At 47.3% G+C, this 22,576-nt stretch overlaps 1 protein-coding gene across 1 annotated transcript in view; it reads left to right on the forward strand.

Moving 5' to 3' along the window:
• Positions 1-19,249, forward strand: part of ERBB4 (erb-b2 receptor tyrosine kinase 4) — a 528,150-nt gene extending 508,901 nt beyond the window's left edge. The window contains exons 23-27 of the mRNA XM_063400120.1: positions 915-1,061; positions 2,277-2,374; positions 4,960-5,130; positions 16,679-16,970; positions 18,810-19,249. Of these exons, the coding sequence (XP_063256190.1) occupies positions 915-1,061; positions 2,277-2,374; positions 4,960-5,130; positions 16,679-16,970; positions 18,810-19,246 (1,145 nt within the window). The 3' untranslated portion in view covers positions 19,247-19,249. The remainder of the gene's footprint in view (positions 1-914; positions 1,062-2,276; positions 2,375-4,959; positions 5,131-16,678; positions 16,971-18,809) is intronic.
• Positions 19,250-22,576: the final 3,327 nt, after the last annotated feature.

Below are 22,576 nucleotides of genomic sequence, written 5' to 3' on the forward strand. Positions count from 1 at the left end.
AAAAGACCATAAACAATTGACAAGCTATAGTTATTTAATATCAATGAGGAGATGAATGAGGGTGAAATAAATACGGTTTGCTCACTGGGTAATTTTGCCCATCACTTTTCACATTAGCGTGACAGATGTCAAAATATGGCACTGATGTGAGGCGTGCTTCAAATGACCTTTGCAATACAAATAAAAGTTAAACAAAATGGTGTGAGAGCAGCATTTTCAATATTTAGGATTCTGTTCAGGTACAAATTCTTTTACTTATGATGTATGATCTTTATTTCCAGCTCTGAAGCCAAAACAAATCCTATGGCTTTTCACAAGGAGAATCTTGGGTTTGCAGTACAGCACCGTTGTAAACTCAAATCCATAAGGTGATTTAAGGGAAAAAAATGATAGCAGTGCCTGTGAATGACTTACAAGGCACAGCCAATGCCCTAATGGTGCTCAGTGCTGTACCTTTGTGGGAAATTGATGCTCTGAGTTAGGGAACATCGGTGCTTTTCCCCTTAAAATAATAGAGTACATCAGGCATTCATTTCCCTTTTTGATAAAAGAGTGTGATGCATTCTTCTGTTATTGCACCCATTCACTTTACCGCCCCTCATTTGTCTCAGACCTTTCTCGTGTGCTCAGGTCTCTCAGGCCATTTCTTAGAGCAATAAAAATGAGGGAGGTTGCATTTGAAGATTGGCACGGAGTGCTGTTTCCCCATTTCCCAGTGTCTGAGTGGCAGACTGTCATGGTCTGAGTGCAGATGGCAGCTGAGCACTCTGTAGCTGCTCAGCTCCTCCTGGCCCCAAAAAATTCAGGGTTTTAGCAGGTGAAGAAGAAGAGATTGCAGTCCAGAACCGGGCCAGGATGCTCTGCTGTGAGAGGGAGCTGTGTGGTGTGAGCTGAACCCCTGTTTGTGTGCCCAGGAGTGACCATCTGGGAGCTGATGACCTTTGGGGGGAAGCCGTACGACGGGATCCCGACGCGCGAGATCCCCGACCTGCTGGAGAAGGGGGAGCGCCTGCCCCAGCCCCCCATCTGCACCATCGACGTCTATATGGTGATGGTGAAGTGTAAGGAATTGTCACTTTGGTACCCTGTGAGAGGGGACACTTGTTCAAACATCTGCACAGGGAGTCTGACAGAGCTGGGAGCCAGGGCAGGCTGCTGCTGCCAAACCTGAGCCTGCCAGGACCCTGTAAATTCCATTTCAACACTGTCTGCACATCTTCTGCAATTCTGCAATTGTTGGCCATGAAGGGCCGAGTTAGCTCAGCTTCTTATTGCTGTCAGATGTTATCTCATGTATTTGCTGTGAAGTCAGAATTGCATGATTGTTATTGTAAACCCTTGTCATTTCCATGACAATCGATTCTGATGTAAAAAAAGATAGTATTAAACATAATTATGGCAAGTGGATACCCAGCCAGAGGAGGCTGTGAGGAGAAATCCCGTTTCCAAATATTGAAGAGGGAAGTCATGAATGTTTTATTCTTAGTAGCAAGAATGGTGATTGCAACTGTAATAATAAAAGTCAAATTAATAGGAGAAATGCTATAGAGAGGATTATTTTTTATCATTCTTAGTCCGGTACAAAAATTTATGAATATTTTTGCTCCAGTAAAAAAGAAAAAAAGTCTGCATGTGGTTTCTTCCAACTTTTTGTCTCAAAGATACCCCCTCTCTGACAGTATCCTCCAAGGTTATGCTTCTAATTTAAAAAGAATTAGAAATGTCTCTCTGATATTTCTGGCTTAATTTAAGCGAGATTAACATACAGACATCTCATCCATCATATATACTCCTTTCCCTTTTGCTTTGTACACAAAAGCCCTGCAAAAAAAAAGGAAAGGACAACTGGAAGTAAATTAAGTGTCATCTGAAAACAGTTGTACTGTGCATGGAGGTGTGGAAATTAAATCGGGCAAGGGCTTTGTTGAGTGCAAAAATGTCCCATCTGGTGAGACACTTCCTTAATAAAAGTCAGTCAGTGCTGATATCTAAGCATGCAAGGTGGAGAAAATGGCAAGGCTGTGTTGCTGCCTCTGGGGCAGAGAGGAGCCCAGCAAATGGAGAAAAATTCCATGCAGTAAGGAACAGTCTAGTCTGGCCAAACCAGGTGTTGCCCATTTTATGCATCATAGAATTCTAACTTTCCATTCTGGGTTCTTTATTGCAACTTATTTTGGGCCAGAGCTATCAAGCACTTCAAACTCGTGTATTTAAAAAAAAAGGGAATTATTTCCACCCCTGACACTTAACTGTTTTCTTTCTCATCTTTGATCCAGGCTGGATGATTGACGCTGACAGTCGGCCAAAATTCAAGGAGCTGGCTGCTGAGTTCTCCAGGATGGCTCGGGACCCTCAGAGATACCTGGTAATTCAGGTGAGCAGCCCTGGGGCACCACAGGGGAGGGAAAAGAGTTCTGTCTGCAGCACCCGACTGCTGGGGGCATTGCCTGTGGATCTTCTGCAGTTCAAGGTGCTCTTGAACCTAAAGCAAACTGTGACCACAGTGTTCTACAAGCATGAAGTGGAATGGACAGTGTCGGTGTCTCAAAATTAATAATATTAATAATGCAACAGTCTGAAATTCATTTTCTAGGCTCGCGTTTATGAGCACATACAGAGCCTCTGGCTTCACAAGCTGCTCAGTGCTTTGCATTCCCTCGTGAAACCAGGGACAAATCTTGTCCATTGATGGACAGTGGATCTATTTTTAGACCAAGGGCTTCCTTGGTTCTAAAATTAATGAGGCTGAGTCTTCCCCCTGCACTGCTGAGATCACACGCAGGGTACTTTTCACAGCCTGAACATGAAAGTTTCTCAGAAGAAGGGGGTTGTGTCCCACTGGTGCCTCCAGTGCTGGGGAGGAGCTCCCCTCTCTGTTCTCCTCACACCCTGCAGGCTCTGGGGGTTTCCCATCCCGTGACAGGGTGTGAAGGGTTCATCCCTCATCCCATGAACTGCCCTGGGGAACAGGGTGGTGCCTGGATGAAATAAATCGTCCTTTAACCCCTCCGAGGTTCCAGTGCTAGCTCAGGCCTTAGAGGGCTTTGGAGGAATATTTCAGGGACAGGACAAAGGATCCAAAAGAGGCTCTGACCCCCAGCTGCAGTTCAAGACGTTTATTCCAGGTGGTGACCAGAGGGAAAGAGGATGAGTGAGGAAGAAGAGGGTCTTTTCTCAGCTCCTGCCAGGGAGGGGCAGTTTGGGACACAGCCAATGGGGTCAGAAATGGGAGGAAGGGTTAAACTACATGGTTACAGGCTCTAGGAGTCCCTGAGGGGGGAGAAACCATTCCCCAGGGGAATGTAACACCTGCAGAGCCCAGGTCGCTGGAGCTGTGTGTGCTGAGGACAGCCATGTGTCCTTGTGTCCTCCCCTCATTTGGTGGCAGCCTGGGCCCGTGTGTGTGTTTATTCCAGCTCACACTCCAGCCACACAATGTGTAAGGTTCCTGGGGCACCGTGTGTGAGCAGTTCAAAGGAAGAGGAAAACTTAAAAGTGATGGGGAAACACTGGAGACCAGAGCAAGGGAATTGATGCAGGGAATGCTGTTCTCGTGCTGTATCTGCTCCACATCTCAGAGCACAGGGCAGGGGTGCACCCAGCTGATCCTCAGCTTCACACTCACCTAGAATTCCTACTGGAAGAGCCTCCAGAGGCACAGCCAGTGTCATTCCTGTCTCCTCAGTGGGTGCAGTGCTAGCCCCACAGTGCGTGTTAGATTCACTGGGTGCAGCTGCCAGGTGACCTGTGGTGTGTCCTGCACACTGTGCATCATCCTGCTCTCCTTCAGCTTCTGCACAAGGAAAGATGGGTGGAAAGTGAAATACTAGTCCAGAGGAATTTTGGTCCTGAATGAGGAATTCCTCTTGCAGTGGTAAATTCCCAGCTGAATGAGGAGTTCCTCGCTGTGGTAAATTGTAAGTTCAGCTGATTCTGGAAAAATCAGTCTGAGTAAATGACTTTGTTAGATAGGACATGTTTCCTTATTCCAAAAACCTCTTTCCTGCATTTCTCCCCCTGCCCTTCCCTCCCCTGTTGGTTGTTCTGGTGGGTGTTTCACCTCTCCAGTGCTCCTTGCAGAGGATGTGAGCTCCTGGAGGAGAAACCAGGGTCCCTGCACTGCACTGGAACCTGTGCCACCAGCACAACCAACATCACAAACCTGCTGCTGAGCTGTTCAATGGGTCTGCATGCAGCCCACAGCACAGCCATCGCTCCCTGCTGGATTCCTCATGTGGCATTCCTCAGGAATTCCTGAGCAGTGGGAGGCCACTCCCAGCCAGCCAGGGCCGTTCAGCATTGTTGCCATAGGCTGGTGGGTGTCTGTGGCATGGGCTGCCTTTTGGGATGTTCTGTGGCACCAGCCAAGTGCCACAAATCCACACGTGGCTTTGCCCCTCAAGCTCAAGGTGTTATTCCAAGGCACTGCTGTTCCCTGGTTTGATTTTTGCTGTTTTCAGCTCTCTTACATTCTGCAGAACTTTCCATGCAGATAGGAGAGAAATTTCCCCTCTAACTCCCTTAAAGTACAAAATAAAATAAAGCAAACATCCAGACACAACAGTTTCTTTGTAATTCCCCACCCCTCCTATCTGAGCCTAAACAGCTGAGATATTTCACCAATTATGTCAGAACTTGGGTCAGAAACCGAATTTGTGTGGGGAAAAAGAGAGAAGAAAGAACAAAAATTCAATCATAAGAATACCAAAAACGTGGTTTTGCTTGATTCACACAGTGAATCCCTTTTTTTCATTGTATTCCCAGTAAAAACAAACAAACAAACTCCACCAATGACAAAACAAACCCACAAATGATGTGGATGTAGTGCCTTTGAACAAACAAACCAGCACGTGTGGTCCCTGCCCCCTGGCTGCCAGGGCATTGGGCAGGCTGGAATTCTCTCTTTGGGAAATGAACCCATCTTTTGATGTTTTTCCTCTCTCAATACAATCTGTTCAGGGAGACGATCGTATGAAGCTCCCAAGCCCAAATGACAGCAAGTTCTTCCAAAATCTCCTTGATGAAGAAGACCTGGAAGATATGATGGATGCTGAAGAGTATCTTGTTCCTCAAGCCTTCAACATTCCTCCTCCCATCTACACCTCCAGGACAAGAATTGATTCCAACAGGGTAAGAGCAAGCTCTGACAGAAAATATTGGTTATTATAAAAGCACAGGGGGAGATTTAAGCACACCAATCCAATACAGGTCAGCGCTGCCTTGGGAATTACCAGCTCCCGTTGTAAGGAGAGGGGCTATAAAAATGTTGTCACTGGGCTCCCTGTTCATTGTGCCCCAGTGAATTCTGAATTAACGGCCCAGCCTCGAGTGAACAAAGGCTCAGCTTGGGCTGCCCGTGCTGAAAGCACAGCTGGGGCTCCTGAAGTCAGGCAGTGCTGCCTCTGCACTGTGACGTGGCAGGAAGTCCAGAGCCCTGTGTGCCAGCCTGTTGTGTTGGCAGGGCTGGCACTGATGGCACTGAGGGCAGCTGGAATGTGCAGATAATGCAGCTTTTGTGTCCGGAGCCAGATCTCCAACCCAGCCCCTCTTCCTGTTTGTGTGTGATGCTTTCATAGCCCCCCTTCCCAAATGTGTGTTTGTGCCGAGCACGTGGCAGATGTTGGCAGGCTCATCTCTGCACCCTCCCTGGCAGGGGAGGAAATGCTCTTCACTGCACGTGGGGACTTGAGGCACAGAGGGAATTTCAGGGGGAATTCAGCTCACAGAACTCCAGCCACTCAGGGATAGGGACACAGTCCAAGCTCTTCCCACAGACCTCATTTCGTGTTACTGGAGCAGCAGGGGTGCACGTTGCTGCCTACCCTGGGCATTTAGGATGAGTTACTTTGTGGAGGTGTCTCTCTATGCACTAACTCCTGACAGCTGCAGTGTCAGGCCTGCTGTGTGAGCTCTGGGGTGCTGAATCCTGTCCCACCTGTCTGTGCCCCACTGCAGGTGAGGAGCTGAGTCAGATGTCTGGAATCTGTGTTCCCTCCTGAGCTGAGTCAGAATCTGGAATCTGTGTTCCCTCCAGAGCTAGGTCAGAATCTGGAATCTGTGTTCCCTCCTGAGCTGAGTCAGAATCTGGAATCTGTGTTCCCTCCTGAGCTAGGTCAGAATCTGGAATCTGTGTTCCCTCCTCAACAGGTCTGACTCTGCCTGTTCAGTGCTTGGCTCCAGCCTTTCACCAGTTCAGCTGCCACCCCTTCCCCCATAACTAAGGGATGGGTGGTGAAATGCATTACTGATGGGAGGGCTTTCACACGGGCATCAGGTGTGTTTTAACTAGGGACTTGTCTTCTCTCCAGGCTCCTTTTGGTCCAAAGTCACACTTTAAACACTCAGTATAGCCCCTTGGAAATGCTGGTGTTTATTCCTCATGGCTTAGACACCTTTTGGACATTTATCCTTAGCTGAGGTAGTTCCAAATTCATAGCCAGGTGTGAGCTGAGTGGAAGAGCTGAGTATAATCTGAGCCAGTATCCCTGCCCCACAGGAAGCTCCTTCCCCTCTCCTGAGGAAATCAGTGCTTTCTGGGAATAAGGAAGACATATCTGATCTTAACAGTCAGTTTGGAAGGAAAGTGCTGCTGTTTTAAGGGCAAGGAAGCTGGAGATGTCTGGGTTCATGTGGCATTTCTCCTGCATCACTGAAAGGCAGTGAAGTGGGGATGATGCATGATTTAGCAGCAAGCGAGAAACTCTCTTTTTGTGGCTACAAGAGCTGATTGATGGTGATCTGAAATAAGTCAGGTTTACTACTGGTTCTCTCTGGAGAGGTTGTTTCCTTTCCTGCCAGCTTCTGAGGAACGGAGGGAAGGGCAGCAGTCACCTTTGGAAGGTGCTGGCTGTCACAGGGGTGTAAATCTCTGGAGCTCAGTGTGACACAGTGGTGTACTGCCACTTACACCAACACAGGGCCGAGAGGGCAGGGTCTGACATCCTGGGTTTGTTAAATTCATCTCTCTCCCATATCTGCTGGAAACACTGGGACATGTTTAAAGGACAAAGGCTTAGCAGAAAATGTCCTTGCTGCAATTCTCTGATTCTTCTGCTTTTTCAATCGCTCCTTTTGCCCTCTGTCTCTGGTACCAGCCCCACTGAGGAGCCCACTAGAGCTGAGGGAATTCCAATAAAAATCCTGGAGTTAATATTCTGAAAGATTTATTTACAACATCTTATTTGGGCAACCAACATGGTCACTGGGATACTCGTGGAATGAAAATGCAGGTATTTATTTTTATTCATTATCATTAGTGATAGTGGTGGTGGTGGTGCTATTAGATGAAAGTTCAAATAACTTTCACAAAGCCTTTTCCCACCTTCAAAGCACACCATTGCAGCTTGCACACATCATCTCCTTGAATTCAGCAGAGCTGCAGAAAGAGACCCCAGGCCTTATTTTTGCCATACAGAGACTCCATCACATTCTTGACATGATGTCTCCTTTCCTCACCTCACAATTTCCTGTCTTGGTTTGAAACTGTGATCTTGTACCACCAAAGACAGTGGGAGCTTTGCTTTGCAATTCAATTTAATGGCAGTGGGCAGACTGTATCCTCTTCTCAGTAACTCCTGTTGCTGGGAATTTTTCCCTGGCATTGTACAACAATCTAACATTTAAACAAAGCTGCAATTACCCTTTGCCAAAGGTTTTTAGTTTGTGAGCCAAGTTGTCTGACCAGATCAGAGAGGTCAAAGAGGGCCAGGCTGAAAGTTCTGCACCATGTGCTGGTTTCCTTTGCAGAGAGGTGTTTTCTGGATAATAATATCCAGTAATACATGTGTGCACACACGTTTCTGTTGCCTCTGTGAGGCACTCAGTTTCTCGGTACGTTAACTATTCTTTTAGTGAAGATTGATTTAAGGTAATGTGCATCTGCTGGGCACAGTTCAGTGCAGATGGGTGTCAGCTACAGGAATCACACGGAATTGGAGTGCTGTCAGAGCTCTCTATCTGCACTTGTCTCATTCTGTCTCAGTGCTTCCTTTGGACAGGCTCTGATTTAGGCTTGTTTATTGATATTGCATTATGGTGCTGCTGCAGCCATGGGCACCAAATGAATGGACACAGCTTGGGTAGTTTGTGTTCACTGTGTCTGGCAGATTGCATCTTGTGGGGAGATTGTGAGGCACTGTGGAGAAGGAAAACAGACAAGAGCTATGTGATCTCCAGGCCATTTTCAGGGATAAGAAGCATGAAAGACTCTATGTCCCACCTCAGCTGCTCCAAAGGCAGTTTCAGTGGCCAGGAGTCAGTCAGGGCACTGTGCTCCCTCTCTGTGCTGGCAGTGCTGGTTGGATGTTCCAGCAGCACGGCCCCATGGGGACAGAGGTGGGCAGGAGGAAAGCAAGGAGATCCTGAACCTTCTCCCATGCAGCCTTTGAAGTCAAGGAACGAAGGAAGAAACAGGAGCATTTACTTTCTCAGTAAAGCCCTGAAGTTTCCCTGCAGTGGTCTCAGGTCTAAATCCTTGCAGCTTCTCGGTGGGAGGAGGCTTGTGTGAACCACTCCTTCCCATGGGGAGAGAAGAGCTGTTTGTGTGTGCATGAACACCACAGTGCTGCAGCCCATGGATAGAGCCCTGGAGACAGGGAACACGTCTGGGAGGTTGCCAGCTCCCAAGGAAGTCTCACATCCCTCTTCCTCCAGGGCTTACAGAGATTTACAAAGCTCTAGGATCAGCCACAGCTTCAGCATTTCCATCCCATCCACACTGGCTCCCTGCTGGCTCGTCCTTGGGACCTACCTGTGCTGCTGGGAGCAGAGCCCTGCACAGGCTCTCACCCTTAACACTGACCTCTGTTGTGAAGTCCACTCTGCAACTGCTGCAGCTTTTAAATAAAAATTACCATCCTAAGCTAAATTGAATTCTTTCGCTGGATCTCAAACTCTCCAGCTGCAATTCTGTTTTTGGCATTTTCCAGTTTTTATTTTCCACAGTCTAGAGATACTCCAGAAAAATGGAGTTTAGAAGCTCTGTGCTTCTGAGAGATAAGCTGAATCCTCAGCAGTGTTTCCATGAGCACAGGAGCCCAGCTAGTGCTCGAGTGTCCTGCATTCACATCCATTGGATGATTCATTCAGGTGTTTGTTACAAGTGCTGTCCTGTGTGTGCAGAGATAATGCTAATACTGCAAGCACTATGTGTGCCCCACAATGCTTTTTGCTCTAAATCCTTGGCTAATTCCTGATGAAAACTGCCTGTACTGTTTATTACTCACTGATACTGCCCCTGTAATTTTATCCCATATACTGTATATCATGGAAGCACCTGCCCACCTTGCAATTAAATCTAGCAATTTGTTTTCAGAGATGTGTAATCCCAATGTCCATGGAGACTCTCCTGCCTGGCTAAAGCAGACTGTGGGACACTGGAGCCAGTGTCTGGGGAGCAGAATCTGCTGTGCCACTGCAGCAGTCCTGGCGTGGCCTTAGGTCTGGCAGTGCAGCGTCCTCAGCCCTTGGCAATGCCACGAGGTGATGCCTTTGTTTTAGCTTTTACATATTTCAGACTCTGTGCACTCTGGGGTGCAGTTCTGAGCCTCGTATTGTCACTCAGCTCTCTTCACAGAGCAGGGAGACAAATCCTTTTGCTGCTGGACACCAAGGACAATGGGTACAACTTTCAGGCCCAAAAGCACAAACAAGGGTGGACTGATGGGAGAAAACAAGAAGGATGGGACTTCATAATCTGAATTAAATCCAATATGCAGACGGACCAAAACTTACAAAAGTGTCAGACCTCATGACTGTTCATCCATTTTGTGCCCATTTTGGTTCCACCTTAGGTGTAGCCCTGGCCAGGCTCTTGTCCTGCCCAAGGTTTACCCTTAAAGACCCTTCAATAAATCCCTGCTTTATTCTCTAGCTCTGCCCAGTCTCTGCTCCAGGTCAGCCTGCCCAAGGCAGCAGCTTCTGGCGGCCCAGAAGGGACAGTGAGGATCAGAGGGAGCTGTGGTTTGCCCATGATTCCTCTGTGTCCAGGGCTTCAGCAGCCCCTGGTCCCCATTTCTTCCCCTGTAAGAGAAGACAATTAAATGTTCCTGCCCCAGTCATTTCTCCAGGTGTGTCCTGGCCACATGGCACTGATGGCAGTAAAACTGCTTCATCTGGAAGTTAACCAAAATGTATGTGAGGACACCTCCAGGCTATGTGGAGCCATTAAAAGCATTTGTCCAACCTTCTGGCACAGCATAGACAAGAGTCTCTTGTCTCTTAATTTCTGCATCAAGTGCAGAAATTCTACTTGAGGTGGAGTTTATCTTTTAGAAGGATTGTCTTGATTGTATCAGGTGGGATGGAAAATACATCACAGTTTCACTGGGCAATTAATGCTGACTCTTTAGCAGGGTTTGGATCCTGTTCCTGCCTGCTATGCACTTTTTTGTGCTGGATTTCAGGAGCTGCCAGCTATCAGAAATCTCTGGTTTATCACAGTGTGATTCTTGGGGTGTCTTGTGCAGGGCCAGGAGCTGCACTCCATGATCCTTGTGGGTCCCTTACAGTTCAGGATGTTCTGTAATTCTCTGATTCTTCTGTTTAAAAAGCTAAACAGGATGTTGCCATCTGTATGTGTTTGCTGTTAAATGGTGGCAACACAGATGTCTTTTGTTTATTTGTGGGGTTTGCCACCTTTCTGCTTCTGCAGTATCTTCCCAAAAAGTAATATGACCAAATCTCCCCCAGATTTGATACCTCTTAGTGCAGTCTGTCAGGTTGTGGACTTTTTATAGTTTTTTATTTCCCTTTTCTTTAATTGCTGCTCTTCAAAAGGTGATCAAAAACTTCCTGAAAGCCTTAGTAGTCAATTTTTTGCCTCTGTCACTTCCTTATGCAAGCGTGGCAGTAAAACCTCCGGTGCCAGAACAGATGGTCTGGTAAACGCAGTAGACATTGACTCAAAGCACTTCACAGCCTTTCAGATGATTACACTGAGTAACTCCACATTAACTCTCTTGCTTCTTTAAAACTGCAGGATCCCTTAGAGATGTTTGTGTTTCTCCATGTCTCTGGCTAAACACTACATTTTGTGTGTTTCCCTAGGCTGCATTTTCTGCCCTCAGACCTTTAGGGTAATTCTGAAAGTCCACCAAGCCCCCTTCTAAGACCTTCAATTCCCATTTTCTGCTTTCCTATGTTTCAATGACATTCCAGAGGTAGGATTTTCCTGCCTGTTCCGCTCTGCCTTTTGCATTCAGCACTTCCCAAGAGCTGTTAGTGTTTAGTTGGTGTCTGGCACACCACCACAAGTATTTTTACCTATTTACCTTTCTTCTTCTGGAAAATTCTTCTGGATGTGTTTCTAGTCTTTGTTGAAAGTGTGGATAGCACCAGGCCGACCTTGTCCATGGAAAGCAGGAGATGAACCCAGACTAATACCAGTCAGACTAATTTGAGTGCTCAGAGTGAAAATGTACTGAGAATAAGCATGCAGAAATACTCTGTAAAATACATTACACAAAAAATTATTGTGGCCTTAATATTTTACATTAAAAAGGAAAGCTTCTTACCAAATACCTGTATCTAGAACAAGTGTATTTAAATACCTTTTTAAAACTTGCTGGAGGAGAAAGGAAGAAAATTCCTGTGGAGGACTCAGATGGAACAGAAGATTCCTGGGTCTTCACAGAGAATTCTTTGCAAGGCAGTTAGTTTCTTGCTTTGCAGACAGGCTGGCTGAAATCAGGGATATCTCTCAAGGAGCAAACTCTTCTCAGCCTGAACTGATTATCAGCACCAACTGGCCAAATTAACCCATGATTTTGCAGGGAAGTGCCTTAGGACAGTGCTTTTTAAATGCATTAGCTCTTTCCTGTCACATTCAGGCACGTAGCTTCAGAGTCAGGCGTAAAGAGTTAGAGACTTTCCTAAAGAGCTGCGTGGTGTTTTGGCCTCTGCAAACTGTGGGGTGGGTTAATAACAAAATCACCACCTCACAGTACTTTCTGCAGACTGTGGCTCTACGTGTAAATTCACTGAGCTCTAATATAAACTGGTTTAAAATCAGGCAGCATCTGCTTGCTCCATGAATAGCTGCTGGCTGCATTAACAGTAAAGAGAGCTCACAGCTGATGCCTTTTCTTTTCTGTCCTGAAAAGAAAAAGTCAATAGACATAAAAAGGGTAAGTAATAAATATTTTTGCACTGCACTGATGAGGCATTCTTGGAAAACAGCAAGCTAAACAACTCTACATAATTCAGTAGATGGAAAAGTGGACTGAGAGTCAGGAAATAATTATGAGAGCTGGGAGAAAATTTTCCTTCTGTGACGAGATGGGAAGCAGAAATTGTTAGTGAAAAATATCCATTTGTGAGGAACACTATTTGTGGTTTTCTTAAAATAATAAAAGCACCTAAAAAATACACAGGGGCATGATTTGCAAGTGCACCAGGCAGAGCTGCAGGGAGTTGCCCTTGAACACCAGTCTGGCCCCCGAGGTGGAGAGTGCTGTGTCCCAGGGCAGTGGGACTCCTGGGTAATGCTTTGGGAGGACTCTGGAGCATCCTGTAAAATAAACACTAAATACTGTACTTTCTAAACATAGATGCAATGGAGCTAAATGCCAGCACAGCCTGAAAAAAACGCCCTTTGTTAGCCAGAGTAGAGTCTGTCTTTCTTGTTGAATGCTGCAGGAGGGGAGGGGAAAATAATTTTCAAAGCTATAAAAAGACTCTCCAAAAGATGCAGTTGGGAGAGGTGGGAGGAGGCACAGATGAAGTATAGATTTAGACTGTTGAAAAATGATTATTTTATCCAAATCAGCTGGATGGTTAGTTCTTTTAGACTATTATTGCCACCAGAACCTCAGCCCTGCTCTAAATCAACTCAGCATTTCATCAAGAAGCCTATTCTTTGCTTTAAGAGACCAAGAGTGCACAATTACGGGTTTCTTTTCCCCCTTGCATAATAAAATTGGGAGATTATCATCAAGTTTCTATTCAGATTTTAGGAAGGCTTTTTTATTTTATTTTTAAAACCCATCTTTGTCTGTAAAAGCTCCCTGTTCAGGCCAGCATGTGGCAATGATTACTGCTGTAAAGGCTTCGATGGAGATGGGCTCTATTTCATTCTCAATGAGGGTTGATGGCATTTTGAGAGGCTCAGAATATCCTTTGATTACTGTATAAAACAGGCTGGGAAGATGGCAGTGCAGCATGCACATAGGAGGGGGCTGCTGCTCCTCCCAGCATCACTCATCAACTTTCTTTTGTGCTTGGTTTTTTTTTTTTGTCTTCCATGTCACAATCACAAATGATGGGTGTGTTGTGGTTTTGGTCCTGTTCTCCATCCTTTCCCTGTTTTGGGTTTTGAATCTGGAGCTTTGTACAGGAAAGGAGATGCTGCTGGCCCTGTGTTTTGGACAGCACAGGAGCAGGGGCAGCGCTGACCCCTCTGTCCCACAGGGAGTTGTTAAACAGGTGGGAAATGGTTCCTCGTGCCTTTCAAACAGCGGGGAATTGGCTCAGTGTTAAAAGGGGCTATTTCCTCTAAAGTGTCTTGGACAGTGTGTTAAGAAAGAGGGTGGCAGAAAGCTACTCATGGGTGACAGGAGGGGACTGAAAAGAAAAGACAGGCACTGCCAGCTGTCTCTGTCCCTGCCCTGCTCTGTTTGACACTCAGAGGCATTAGTGTCTTTGCATTAAATGCAAAGTACGAGGCACAGGGGATCCTTGCATCTCCCTCCTTGTGTCCTGCTTAGCTCAGAGTGCACATTGTGCCGGCTGGAATTCCTTGGCCAGCCCCTCTGGAGGCAGGAGGGATGCGGGTTTCTGAGCTCCAGACAACAGCTGGGTTTCCAAGCCTTCAGTGCCACAGCAGGAGAATGCTTTTGTTTCCAGCCCTGGTATCAGGCTGGAAGAGATGAGGCTGCAGAAGAGCATTTCACCTGCGTCTTCCTGTCAGTGTAGCTGGGAATTGAGTTTTGTGCCCAAATTGGGCATCTCTTCAGAGATTATTTCATTGGTGGTGTTGTTATTTACCACCCTTTGATCAAGGTTCATTTGCTGTTACAACAGCTGATGTGTCATTGGTATTTCATACCAGAGGGCCTTAGAAGAAGCCTTTAGGAGATGTTCTCTTGGGTTCTATTCTTTCTCCACGTTGTCATGTTTTTGCCTAAAATTCAATCATGTGGCGGACAGAATGAAATCCTGGGCATTTCTGCTGGTGGGCAGTTACAGCAGGGAGGCTCCTTCTGGAGTGGGATGATTCCCCTGTCGCTGGATGTGTGCACTCCGTGACCAATGGATACACACACATTACACCATCAAAAGGGAGCCAGTATTGATTTGTTTATGGTTTTTTTAGTGTGAGACTTCTTAAGTGAAAGAAGCTGAGACTTTGTAAGTCAGTTTATGTAGTGAGGGCTTCAAGCAACCAGCCACTAAGGTCTCTGTCTACCTCAAAAAGACAGACATGATAATTCCAGTGAGACTTTTAGGATCAGAAATCCAAAATTCTAATGCTTTTCAGTAAAGGAACATCCACTGATTTTTTCAAGATAGTATTTAAAATGCAAAAACAACAACGCCACTGCCAAAAATCAACAAAGTAAATTGGATTTCACATACAAAACTAGCTATTTATGTTTCACCTGGTAAAATCCAAATGTATTTTCTCTTCACAGTGTGATTCATGTCCTGACCAATAGGAGTTGTCCGAGGGTAATCTTGGAAGCCTACAAAATTATGACCTCACATTGCAATTACCAGTCAATTTAAGGACACTTAAACAACGATGTTAAATTTTCAAGCCAACTAAATGGCACCACAACTGTTTTCTTTGCCTGCTGTTCTAATGGCACAGTGGCCACAGGGTATCAGCTCGTGGGGAAAAACAGTAAAGTAAAAAAATGTGCAGACAGCATTGGGGGAGAAGAGCCATGTGTGAGGTTCTGTGGTAAGGGGTGTTGCATGGCATGTTCAGCAGAGCACTGAAGGGGAGGCATGCAAAAACACAATTACAGTGATCTTAGTGTGCAGAAGTCAAGCCTGTTGGCACAAGACTTGCTTTTCTAAGCTGTCTTCAAGACATCACTGAAAGATGTGAACTGAAAGTACTTCAAAGGCAGCTCTGCCCTTTTTCATTCAGAATCAATGAACCAACCTTGGAAGTTCGTGGGAGTGCCTGTGTGGAAACAGGGAGGTGTAAATGGAAGGGGTGTGATACATCCCAGTGTGGCTCTGGGGACCTCTTTCCACAACTGCCCCTGGAGCCCTTCACATAAAGATCTGCCCTTATATAACCTCCTCACTAAAATTATCTCAAGTTTCCTTTCCAGGTTGAGACAAAAGCAACAGTGCAGCATCTCAGAGCCATCAGCAGGGCTTTAAAGCAGCATCTGGCAGGCTCAGGAGATGATTTTTATCCATTTGTCTAACAGATTCTGTATTGTAGCCTGTCCTTGCCCATGTGTCATTACAAGTGGACTGTAAATCTGGAGGGATTCAGAGGTAACCACGGCATCTCCAGTTTTCAAGGTGTTTCCTGATTAAATGGACTTTCCCAATTGTCCCAAACAATCCTCTGGCACAAGCAACTTGTGCAGCTGGAGGCTTGCTGCAAAGTCGGTGTCCAGTGTAGCTGGTGTCTGTTCCCTTTAAAAAAGTAACATCTGATAAAGTGCCTTGTGTTCCTCCTTCTGTTCTGGCGTTCACTCGCAGAGCCCAGGTGGGGTCAGTGGCTCTGTGTAACACTGGTGGGACACAGCTTGTTGTGGGGGTGAGGCATTTGCCCTGGCTGAATTTGAATTTTGGATCCAGTTAGAGAATCTGACTGATGTGCATTCTCCCAATTAGTTCATACAGCTCATGTGACTTGTTTCATTCATGTATCCATCATCCAATTTTCTTTCCTGTTAGAGTGAAATTGGACACAGCCCTGCCCCTGCCTACACCCCTATGTCAGGAGTAAGTATTTCACATTCAGCCTCCATCCTTTAGGCTTTCCTCCTTTCTTCACTGCTTTTTCTTTCATAAATGGCCCAAAAGCCAACAGGTAATGAAGTGTATATATAAGGAATCAAATAGTTAAGATCTCCAGACAGACTGAGCCTAGATTCGTGCGCAAACTCTAAGGACCCACACCCAAAATTCTGACAACTTTTCTTGAGAAAGCATTTAGGTGAAAGGCTTGGGTGAATCTGTACATCTTTCCTCCTATCTGTAGGTCATGATGTTGGAAGTTCCTTGCATGTCCGTGCTGACAAGCAAAAGGGCAGGTTGAGTTGAACCGTGGAGCTGAGGTGCCAACACAAACACGGCACCAGCCTGAAATGCACTTCCTGACGGAATGGCACGTGTGTGGGTGGCCCCATGATGCACTGGAAGCATCACCCCAGGAATAAACAGAGATGATTGTGGTTTCCATCCCCAGTCAGGAGGAGATCTCCCAAACAGGAGGTTTAAAGGGCTTTGGTCAGAAATCAGGGAGCTCGCTACAGTAACAGGAGAGGAGATGCCCCCTTCCCCTCTTGCACCGTGTGTGTCCACTCCTCGTGCCTGGTAGGAGACAAGCTCTCCTGCCCCGTTTCTGTGCCCAGGGGCAGACAGATGCCCTGTGCTCCACGGCAGAGCCTGGCAGCGCAGCGTGGGCAGGCACAGGAGGCACAGCCGTGACTGCTGTGGACGCTGCTCCCTGGGAGCCCCTTCCCCATGCTGCTCTTCCTCCCCACAGAACCAGTTTGTGTACCGGGACGGCGGCTACGCCGCGGAAGTGCCGATGCCCTACAGGGCCCCGGGCTGCGTCATTCCCGAAGCCCCGGCTGCCCAAGGGGCCGCGGCAGAGATCTTTGAAGACGCTTGCTGCAATGGCACGATGAAGAAACAGGTGGCAGCCCTGGCAAAGGAGGACAGCAGCACCCAGAGGTACAGCGCCGACCCCACCATCTTCATTCCCGAGCGGGCCGTGCGCGGAGAGCTGGATGAGGACGGGTACATGACACCGATGCGAGACAAACCCAAAACAGGTAAATACTGCCTTTCCAGAGAGCCTCCTGGCCCAGCCTGGCTGCATTTATTCTCTTTGTACATCAGCAGCTTTTCATCGAAAAATGGCTTTATTTAATTACCCATCATGGTTGAAGCATTCTGAGTAGATTAATATTCCTTTACACGGGGATTTGGTTTTCTCTCCTGAATTTTCTACTTTGAAATGCTCAAATGTGCCAGTATGTCAAAGCTGGTAAGTTCCCCCTTTTACTTCTTTTTGGAGAAATAACTAGAGGAATGAGAAAAAAACCCAAGCCCCCTTCTTACCCAAATACAAATCTTCAGTTATTTCCAAGGAAAGGATATATCTTCAGCCAGCCATAGTCCCAACTTTGCTTTGTTTATTGATCTTTCTATTCTTGGCATTGTGCTTGGTAAATGTCATGTTGAACCTGCCACAGAACTGATACACACAGCTGGCATTTTATACCCAAGAGAAGCCTAGGATTGAAAGAACAAGATGTGCTTTAAAGGGAACATCACTGCAAGGGGAAGATTGCCTAAATCCGTGCCACCTCAGCGTGCTGCCCTTCCCAGTTTGCCCTCATTCATTGCTTCCTCTTGAAATAATGATAACAGTCATTTAGATATAAGGGGATGTGTCGTTATTCATTTGCTTCCAAAGCTTTGCCTTAGCTTTAAAGAAATTAATAAATGCAGATGTAAATGGCAAGTCACTGCTGTGTTTGCTAAGAATTTGGGAGCCACTTCGTGTTACGTGAGGGAGGACTGGAGGGAGCCCGGGGCTGAGGGAGTCTCCCTTGCAGTGATTCACTTTGTGTGAGCCCACAGCAATGTACCCACACAGGTGCACCCTGGGGACCCTCAGAGTGCTGCAGGAGCCACCTGCGCCCTCAGGAGGTGTCAGTGGCAGCTCAGGAAACAGCAGCACCTGCCCGACGCCCTGGGCACAGACACAGGTGTGCCACACCCTGTGCTCCATGCCAGCTGCAGGGCTCAAATCAAAGCACTGCTTGGCTGCCACACTAAAAAAACAAATGTTCCCAGTGTTCAGCTCATGTTCAGTGACATCTTAACTGCGGGTTCAAAGGTGTTCACTGCATCTTGAACTTATGCCTTTAACAGTTCTGGCCCCACTGTGGATGAAAGCAGATGATCCCTTGCACCAGGGCCCCGTGGGAGTGTGTGCAGAGCCCCTGAGCAGCACTGTGCTGCTGGAAATGGGGTGTCAATCCACAGCACGTGATTTGAGGCAACTGTAACCTGCTCCTGCAGCTGATCTAAGGCTCTCTTGTTCCCTTTCCAGGGCTCATTTGTATAACGTTTTTTTCATAATGCTTCAAAGCCCTTTGTCCTTCAGGGATGGAAGCTTTTTAATCAGGCAAATTGTCCTGTTAGAAATGAAGCTGTCTTAAAAGTTAGCCCTTGGGGATAGGCTTTGTGCAGAGAGGCTTAACTAAGATTCCTGCAGTTTTCTGGATGGAAGGACTGCAGAGCAGGGGCTTTGCTAATAGGTCCAAGGTTGCAGAGGCAGAAGTCGGTCAGTGTTGGGGTCTGTAGATCCCACAGTGAGAGGAGTCCAGGGGAGCACGTGCACTGTGGCTCAGTAAGAGCTGCAGTTTAGTTGGCCAGTGTGTCTGATCTTCCGAGGTACCTGTTTGAACCCCTACTGTCTGTTTAGCCTGTAAACACTTCATTTTTCACAGGTGTGTGTTCAGCATGTTGGCTCCTGATCCCATCTGGAGTTTTTGGAATGGCTGAGGTGGAGGGTGCTCTAATCCAAGTGCTGTTTCTGGTCATGCTGCATGGATGGATTGCCACCACTGTTGGCTGACTGATTTTCTGTCTTTCCTTAGATTACCTGAACCCCGTGGAAGAGAACCCATTTGTGTCCCGCCGGAAGAACGGAGATCTGCAAGCTGTGGACAACCCGGAGTATCACAGCGCTCCCAACGGGCAGCCCAAGGCAGAGGACGAGTACGTGAACGAGCCCCTGTACCTCAACACCTTTGCCAATACCTTGGAAAACGCCGAGTACCTGAAGAACAACCTGCCGGAGAAAGCCAAGAAGGCCTTTGACAACCCAGACTACTGGAACCACAGCCTGCCCCCCCGGAGCACCCTCCAGCACCCGGACTACCTGCAAGAGTACAGCACAAAGTACTTTTACAAACAGAACGGACGGATCCGGCCCATAGTGGCAGAGAATCCTGAATACCTCTCCGAGTTCTCCCTGAAGCCTGGCACTGTGCTGCCCCCGCCGCCCTACAGACACCGGAACACCGTGGTGTAGTGGCCGTGCTCCCACCCAAGTGGAAAGGCAACCCCTTCTAGCTGCCTCACTCGTACTCTCTCGCTCCCCTTCCTCCCTGCCCTTGCCCATCCTCCCTCCCTCTCTCCCTCTCCTTCTCCCATGAGCTTCCTCTTCTTGCCAGTTCACTCATTTTTGATATTTCTAAGTGAAAGGATGTCTTGGAGTTGGTTGCAGATTGGGTTGGGAAGCTGGAAGGAAGGAAGGACAGAGAGTGGAAGAAGGAGTGTACAACCTGGCCTTTCCCACTGTCAGCAGAGCTGGATGCCAGAGAAGCCAGGTGGTACCAGGAAAGGCCGGTGGCAGTGCTGCTGTCCAGCTTGTTCTCAGTGAGTCAACCAGACACTGTGGGGAAAGCCACAGAAGAGCTGATTCTTTCAGCAGGAACTGATGAGAGTCTGTACAGCATTCCTGGAAATCTCCGTGCAATTTCCATCAGGGTGAAAAATGGACAATTTTTATATCCTGTGTGATAGCGTAGTAATTGAGATTGAGAATGCAATTTCTTTCTCTAACACTTTCTATCCCAGCAACTGAAAATGGCTAACGTAGCTTTTCAAAACCATTCAGATCTTCATTGTGGCTTTCCAAGAAATGATAATGTGACTCCCACATCCAGCTAAACCCTTCTTCTGAGCCACACCGTGATCTTGTGCCAACTCCCAGCCACAGAGACTCCTGCTCAGAACTGGAACCTGACATGACCATTTTTGTACGTGTGCCAACACAACAAACACTTTAAACACTAAATACCTTGCAGAAGAGAGTAACAAAACCACACCTCCAGTATGTTCCTTTTGAAGCTAAAAAACAGACCAAGAAATGAAGATTTGTATGCCAAAAGCTTTTCTTTCCTGTTTTGTACCTGCTGACTGTAATCCCTTCAAAAGATTGTCACTAATTCTTCCCTCTTTTTCTTCTCCATGGTCATGAAGGGAGCTGGGGATGCTGTCAGGCAATGCTGAGGACAGGAGAGAGAACTGAAGAGTTTGATGTTGTGTGGGGTGGGGTGGGAAGGGTCCTTTAAACTGGAAGACAGACACTGGACTGGAGAAAACGCACATAGCGGTTCACTGGAAAGATAGTTTGCACTTAACCTCTGATTTTATTTGAATTTTCTGGATTTTGAATGAAGCAATATGGAAGTGACCAGCAAAATATGAAATAATAATTTTAAATTAAAGAAGAAATATAAATTATTTGTAAAGGATGACTGTGGAAATGCCAAAATGAAGCAAATCAAGTCTTTGGAACGATGTCTGCCACTTCTGAGAGGCCGATGCAGTGACTGCTTCAGGGAATACAGTGACAGAGCAGCCAGCTCTTCCTGCTGCTCTGTGGAGGACAGCAGAGCAAGCCCTGGAAAGGATCAGGGGAGGCAAATGTCCTGCTCTGGCTTGCAGCACAGTGCAGAATGCCATTTTCCTAAAAGGAGGATTACTCTGGCACAGAAGACAGTGCATATGAGGTTTGAGAAGTCAAAATGTGCATGATTTGCAGAGCTTTCTGTCAAAAATGTAAATAAGTATGAGTCAGTCTCCTTACACTAAGTTCTGCTTTTATCAACCTCTGTTTTTAGGTAGGCACCCCCTGACCTGCTCCTCTTTGGAAATCTCTTTCAAACCAGAGTTCTGGACGTTTTTAGAGACCTGGGGCAGATGGAGCTGGGAAAGGAGGCACAGGGGCTGGAGATGCCCAGGCTGGCTCCTGGCACACCAGGACCACGTGTGTAGGAGCATTTCTGAGCCTGCTTCCCACCAAACATCTTAAGGAGCTGTTAGGGACCTTTGGAGGTCTGCCTGTCTCTGTCCATCAAGGCTTTTCAGGGGAAGAAGCAATACCTGGTGCGTGGCAGTCTTGGGTGATGCAACAGTATCTCAGTTTATGCGCTTCAGCTCTGCTAGGGCTGACATCTTTGGGGTGACCTAACCTGGCAACAAAACCAGCAACTGGAATGGCATCACCCTCCTCTGAATTCCAACAGCCTGCCACCTTTACTCTTAGGGAAACAGAGGAAGGGAGTAAGAAACAAGCAATAGTTACCTGAAGCTTATTGGCTGAGGGTCAGCTTGCCAAAGGTGTGGAGAGATGTTAAAGCTGGGCTGGTTGTTGCCCTTGTGGATGGAAAACAACCTGTGTGTGATCCCAGGGCTGGCTCAGCCAGTGAGCTGTTTGTGCACCAGGTGTGTCCAGGCCAGCTGCGACCAGGTGTGGATAGCTGAAGGTTCTGAAAGCAGAAAGAGCAGGTACACATCTTTGAGCTGCTTAAAGGAGATCTCGGGTCAAATGGTGCCAAGGTGGTTTGTGGTGATAGCCCAAATGGCCAGCAGACCACTGTCCTGGGCTAGATGGATTTAATCCTGCACTGAGGGCCCCTTCTGGTGCCTCTGGTAGCTCCTCAGCCTCTTAGTGGGACAGGGGCTGGGGCACGAGGCCCTGGGTGGCTGCTGATGGTGACACCCACAGCCACATGGGTGTCCCGTCCAGCACAGCACTGCCTGCAGTACCAGAGCTGGGTGGAGAAAGGTTCATCTGTCCTGAGCAAGGCTTGTAACAGAGTAACTCCTAGTGGGGAAAAATATAAAATGAAATGCTGGCACAGGTTGGAATTCAGAGATGGACTCAGAGGCTCTGGGGCAGAGGCAGGCACTGGGATGGAGCTGCTCACACAAGGTGAGGCCCGTTTGTTCCTCTGCTAATGAAGTAGTGCTGGTGTTAGAAACAAGCCCGTGGGGTAATCCAAATGTAAATACTGGTGGGGTTTAACAGTTTAACGTTGCATTTCTTACAAGGTATTTATTAATTTTATTTGTTGACTGTGGGTGTGCTATAATGTATTAAGTAACATGGCAATGCAGAGGTTCCTGCAAGTGGGGCGGCAGGGAAGCTGGAACAGGAGCTTGGGCTCTGCCTGGCCAGGATGAGCCCTGCAGAGCTGTGCTAGTGGGGCCTGGGATAGCACAGACAGGCAGAGGCTTCATGAACACAGTGGTTTGGGATGAGGAAGAACTCCACACACTGCAGCTTCACCTTTTTTTTTTAGTTGTCATTTTCCGAGCTGCTGGTTTGAGCTGCAGTAGCCAAAACTGGCCCTTGGGCTCCATGCCATGCCAGTGGCTGCCCCTCGCCCAACAGAAGGGCCTGTGTGGTGCTGAGGCTGCTGGTGAACAACCCAGAGAGCTGCAGTTATCTGAACCCTGCCCCTTTCCTCGGGAAGAGGAGTTCGGAGCTTAGCTGGCAGGTTTTGCCTCTTTGCAAGAGAGAGTTTAATCACTGCTAAAGAAAAAGAGAAAGGGGAACTGAGAGCAGAAG

The sequence above is a fragment of the Prinia subflava genome, chromosome 6 (genome assembly GCF_021018805.1).
Source record: "Prinia subflava isolate CZ2003 ecotype Zambia chromosome 6, Cam_Psub_1.2, whole genome shotgun sequence".
NCBI classification, from domain to species: Eukaryota; Metazoa; Chordata; class Aves; order Passeriformes; family Cisticolidae; genus Prinia; species Prinia subflava.